General features: G+C 39.9%; 1 protein-coding gene across 1 annotated transcript; it reads left to right on the forward strand.

Annotated features, from left to right (window-relative positions):
• Nucleotides 1-236: 236 nt before the first annotated feature.
• On the forward strand, nucleotides 237-5,751 carry LOC104941538 (voltage-dependent calcium channel subunit alpha-2/delta-4-like; the record flags this gene model as incomplete). The annotated part of the gene is made up of 3 exons (XM_010766639.1): nucleotides 237-892; nucleotides 1,567-1,713; nucleotides 5,670-5,751. Coding segments are annotated over exons 1-3 (237 nt in total), but the record flags the coding sequence as incomplete, so codon positions are not given.
• Nucleotides 5,752-6,260: the final 509 nt, after the last annotated feature.

Below are 6,260 nucleotides of genomic sequence, written 5' to 3' on the forward strand. Positions count from 1 at the left end.
TAGTAGTAGTAGTAGTAGTAGTAGTAGTAGTAGTAGTAGTACGTAGTAGTGTCGTGTGTGTGTAGTACGTACGTAGTACGTGTACGTCGTACGTCGTCGTCGTTCGTTAGTACGTTACGTTACGTTAGTTACGTTACGTTAGTTACGTTACGTGTGTGTGTGTGTGTGTGTGTGTGTGTGTGTGTGTGTGTGTGTGTGTGTGTGTGTGTGTGTGTGTGTGTGTGTGTGTGTGTGTGTGTGAGAGAGAGAGTGATCTGGGATGGAGAGAGGAAAAGGAGGGATGGAGGGAGGAGGGATTTAATCCTGCCTGGATTATGGTATAAACTGGTCCCGGACAGCAGGAAGAGATCCACTGAAGAGAGAGGAAGTCCTACTATCACTCTATCCATCATTCAACGATCATCATAAGCGTGTCCCAGTGCTGCATGGTTTTGGATCCACCAGGAGCTCAGCAGGATGGAATAATTAAAAAAAGTGCGGCAGAAGAAAACTCTTTTGGGAATATATGTGCGTGTCCTGCTTGGGAATGCCTCGCTAACTGAACTCGAGGGAAGCTAAACGGGACGCCCCCATCACTCTCCCTTTTTCCCCGGCATCCTGTAGAGGGGGGAGTATAGGAGGAGAGAAGATAATAATGGGAGTAGCAGAAATAGGATTAAGGGGTGTAGAGAGGGAGGTGTAGGAGCATGGCGAGAATCCGTTGTGACTCTTGGAGCGCAGAAGTGACCTTTGACACTGGAGACAAGAGCTTTCCAGACTGTGCTGTGTGCCGGGGGGTCCAGCTGAGCTGACATCAAATCTCTATCAGACTCTTTTTATTGCTCATCAGTCGTATTTGAAATTTCCACATGTCTCAAAGGAAATGGTTTTAAAGCTTTGACCACATGACATAGTGAGTAATCACTGTTATTCTGTATGTTATCATTTCAGTAAGTGTGTCAATCTTCCTCTAACCCACTTTTGGGATGCAGCTTGTTTTTCTTTTAAATTAGCATCCTGTGTTTCCAGACGGCAAATGGGATTGGTTCAATCTTCTGGCTAACAGGAAAAGCAGCTCTTAAGTTTCCCTCTCAATGACTGTGGCTTCTCAGAATCAATCTTAGAATCCACTACAAATCCTAAGTCTGGGGCAGCTTTAAGGAGGATATGCTTTGTCTGTTGTTGGGTGTCACATGCAATGCCCTTGGCTAGTCTTTAGGAAAACTTTGGATTGGATGTTTGCATTTTTGTAATGCTTGTTTTGCCTGGCAAGTTAACCAACAATTAGTATTTGTGCCTATAATTTGATTAGTAAGATGTCAATTGTTGTCCTTGTGGTACATAAAGAAACCCAATGTTGTGGTTTCCAAATGTAAGGTTAGTTCTTTCAGCACACTTTTTCTTTAACACCCCACAACTTCATTCTTTTGATTTGCTCGCATAGTAGTTTTTTCAACAAAAAAAGCTAAGAAATCCCACTATATATTACCTACCCAGGACCAAACAACTTCCATCCTCGTGCACTGTGGCCTGAGCATTTCTAAACTCACTCTCCGCTCTCCTTATTTAATCCTTCTCTCTTTGGAGCCAGCGTGCAACAACTGCTGCAGGGATGAACCGCTGGAGCTGGGGAAGTGGGCCGCGAAGAGGGAGGCTGATGATGCTGCTGTGGATTATCCTCTCCAGCTCGCTGTACCGCATGGTTGACGGACAGATGAAGATCTCACCGGAAACGTGAGTACAGTTACATTAGAGAACACTCACAGGTTGGATAAATCATAAAGGTCACACAGGATTTATAAGGAACATATTTACCAAATATATTAATTACAATAATAGATCTATATTTGAGTGCCATTCATTCCAAGGAATTGTGTCTTGACTGACTCAAAGACTCATTCTTAGCCATCAGTTAAATCATTTTATTGATACTTCCTTAAATCATCCCGTTAGGAGACGTAAAGAAGAACTTCAGACTTGGCAGTTTGCAGTATTGCTATGTGCGCTGCAAATTCCAGCAAAAATAATAACAATAAAAGGTTGAACAGGCAGCAGGTCCAAGTGGTTCTTCTTAATGAAATGTTCACTGCACCTCAGAGACAGCATTACAGTAGGTTCATCCTGTCATGTCTTTCCCTTCTTTACATTTGCATAAACAACTAACTTTGCTTTCGTTTTGCTAATATAGCAAATATTAGTATGTTAATAAATAATATATGCTAATATAGAAAACTAAATATATATATATTTATATTACAACAGTCATTCCTAGCACCTCTACGTTACCAACACACTTTTATATTTCAGAATAAACACATCAACAAAAAGTTTCAGCCAACCAATTAGATGATAACATGATGTTCTATGACTACATCCTCACAGGTCGACAGATTGAGACACAATGTGCTAACAATCAGCGCTGAATATGTCTTATCTGACCACAAACATAGTGCTTTATTTAGACATTACATCAGCTATTGTGCGGTCGTTTCCCCGTGGACGCCCTGGCAGATCTGCAGCTCCTGTCCTTTTTACAGCCTCACGTGATATAGATGAGTCAATATGTTCCTTGTATTTTGGCTGATTACTCCACACAGATGCATATGGGCCATATGGGCACCTGTGGGTGGGGGTGTAGCCACCTGCCAAACTATCAATGACTACACAGCCTTTCTACAGTTAGTATGCTGAAGGTGAAGTAGACATGTGGTACATTTAAATAAAATCAACACAAAATGATTATGTTTAATACTTATTGTATTATGGTTTGCTTGTCTTCACCAGTTTGTCTATTGAAGACTAATGCCAAAGCAAATTGGGACGTTTAGAATAGAGTATTTACCACCTAAACGTATTAAACACCAGCATGCTAATATTGTGATTGTTAGCACAGCTGCTAACTTGATAGTAAACGCTGTTGTGTTTACATGTCAACTGATCCACTGTGCAGTCAAAGCTTACAGTATGCAGGACACCATTTGATATATTGCATAAAATACGTGTTTTGGTGTTATTGGAAAAACATATTTAATATCAACATTGGACCAAAAAAAAATCACGTTCTTCATACATTCCTTTTGATTTGGATTATGTCCTTTTAATTATGAACTGTAATATGAACTTCTCAAACCATATATTTGAAAAGGGTCATGTTCTACCTGGGATAAGAGGTCTGTAAATACAGCTTTAGAAACTAGTTTTAGAAAAGGACACTGCTAACCAGGAAATATTCCCTCCACATTTCCCGGATACAAAGATGGCTGTTACACAAGGGAATTGCAATAACTCCTAATGCCTTGTTGCCTCAGTGGTCAGTTTGTCTGTCTCAATTCACTTTTCTTTTGAAAAGAAATGCTGCGTTTGTGTGATCTCCAGAAACCAGACAAAGCTCTTTTTCCCTGAACAGCTGAACAGCTTTTTCCCTGAACAGCTGAACAGCTTTTTCCCTGAACAGCTTTCAAACCTCCTGCTGACTAAAAACACTAACAGATCAATGCAGTGCTGTCAGTTCACAATAGCCTATTAACTGTGTGTGTGTGTGTGTGTGTGTGTGTGTGTGTGTGTGTGTGTGTGTGTGTGTGTGTGTGTGTGTGTGTGTGTGTGTGTGTGTGTGTGTGTGTGTGTGTGTGTGTGTGTGGTACACAGAGGTACACAGAAATACTCTGAATTATTGCACTAAATAGATGCTGTTCAATTTCTTTGTTTGTATTTCAGTGCACATACATACAATAGAGGTTTGATTAAACGAAATCGAGTCATATAGATTAATCATCCAACACAACTAAAGCATGGTGGATGGTTCAGTCTCAGTATATAAATGTGTGAACCTGTGTGAGACTCAGAGTGTGCTGTCACACAGCAGGCTCTGGTGTTACATGGGAGATTAAAGCTTCAGTGACATCCGGGTTCAGCTGGCCAGCACAGGTCACTGAGCCTAAAATGCTTTGCTGTGTCTGGGGAAGAAGTGGCAGCACCGCCCCGCTGGCTCTGGAAGTTAGCTTGTTATAACCAGGACGTTTCACGGTCAAATCTTTAGCCTCTGAGGGAACATCGCTCTGCTGCCAGGAGGAAAAGACATCACTCATTTAAACATCAATTAAAGAACTGACACCCGAGACACCCTGATGGAATGCTGTGAATTAGTGATTTTTTATATTAAAAATGTTGAATTTTCCTGCCTTTTGCCCTTTAGCGGTACCATAGAGTTACAGTAGCAACTGCTTAGGAACTGGTCCATAGTTGACCTTAGTAGTAACCTGCCTAATGCCCTGTCTAATCTGACCTCACTTGGCTGATATAGTGGTATTGTAGCACATGGTATGTCCTTTAACAGCATGCAGTTTAAGAGGCACTACAATGAGAGTGCAAAAAACATTTAAAAAAGCTATTTGACCATCTCAATTAATAAATACCTATATTTATCAGTCAAAAGTGTACTTGATGCTCACTTAACTCATCCAGTGAGGAGACAAGAAGAACTTCAGACTTGGCAGTTTGTGTTATTGCTATTTATGTTATAAATTCCAGCAAAAATAATGATACAAAAAGTTTGAACAGGCAGCAGGTTCAAGTGGTTCTTCTTAACGAAATATATCACTCCACCTCAGAGACAGCATTACAGTAGGTTCATCCTGTCACGTCTTTCCCTTCTTTACATTTGCATTTATAACCAACTTTACTATAGTTCAGCTAAACTCTTGGGACAATCCCTTAACTCAGCGATCTCACTAATTTCAATCGAGTGTTTGCTATCTATTAACATAAAATATGAAATGTATTTATAATACAACAGTCATTCCTAGCACCTCTATGTTGCCAATATTCACATTTGATAATGAACACATTCTCATATTTCAGAATAAACACATAAAGTCAGCTAGTTTCTAGTCCCAATGCTAGCAGGCTAGCTATGATAGCTCTGTATAACTAGCAGTGAGCTGGCTGGCTCCCCATTGGTTGAGCCATCTGTCACATCCTGCCCACTCTAACCTCTGCTACCTTTCCTGCTTGGCAGACATAAATGATTTGTAGATTTACTGCATATTATAGAGCGCAGAGTGACCTCTTGACTGACACCTGAACACTAATCTGTTTGAATCTGTTATTGTTGAATGCAGGGTCACCTTTGAACATGATTGGCTTCCTAAGTCAAGGGTCAGCTTTAATAAAGACTGTCCTATTGACACTTAATTTTCATCAACTAAATTAATCAATTTAAAGATGTCAGGAATTCTAGTTTACTAAGACATGTTCAAACAATATTTGCTCCGCAGATGTTAAAATACAACGCAATATTGTTAAATGGGGCAGTTGTTGCATTTACATCAGGGTGCATTTCTTCCGTTTATTAGATGTGTGTAGCTTTTTAGCTAAATATAGGTATTATAGGAAAAGGCCATATAGCTCTTCTTTAGCTAACTCGTTTAATTGCCAGAATGTCAGTTTTTTCATTTTTTTTCTCCAAATAAGCAACCCTTTAACAATGTATTACCAATAACAAATCATTTAGTCACTGATAAGACCACATTTGGGTTGCCATGATGTGAAAAAATGCTGATTGTGTTGCCGCTCTACTTCTGCAAAAGGGTTGCATTTATTAATGTGACATACATGTTGGGTTATTGCATTGTTGTCATAGATATTGATAACAGTTTTGATCATCTGTCACTGATCATGTCTTCTCTGTCCAGGGTGCAAAAGTGGGCTGTGTCCTTCAGCAAGGAGATAGCTGCTCTGTCCGCCAGATACTCTGGAGCTAAACTGCTGCAGAAGGTAAGAGATTACACACAGAAGCCTATGCGCACATTATCAAATACAGACACACCACGCAAATGATGTTGGACAGAAACACAAATCAGATCAACCAGGCAGGTGCACAAAAATACACGGCATTGAAATAGTATTCAAGGCATCTTAATTTGATGTGTTTTGAGGTCAATTAAGATGAATGATTATGTGTTTGAGTAATTCCCATTTCAGACAGACATCAGTGATGTGATGATGGTGGTACAGCTTTAATCCCTTTGGTTTATTATCCCTAACATACGGCTTTACCAGAGAATGTACAGCACACACATAGATGAGGTTGACATCCCATCCTCAATACATTCAAAGCTACCTAAAGTTACAGCTCGAGCTCGTAATGATGGCATATTGTGGACATTTTCTGATCATTTCCGTGCTTGAAATGAACAGATTTACACTATTTCTGCTGGCAAATAAACCAGAAAAGGAGTTCAATCTAAGAAACAAATATAAATGCAGAAGCAGAAATTGCACCT

This window comes from Notothenia coriiceps, unplaced genomic scaffold, assembly GCF_000735185.1.
Source record: "Notothenia coriiceps isolate Sejong01 unplaced genomic scaffold, NC01 NC01_scaffold00003518, whole genome shotgun sequence".
Classification (NCBI taxonomy): Eukaryota; Metazoa; Chordata; class Actinopteri; order Perciformes; family Nototheniidae; genus Notothenia; species Notothenia coriiceps.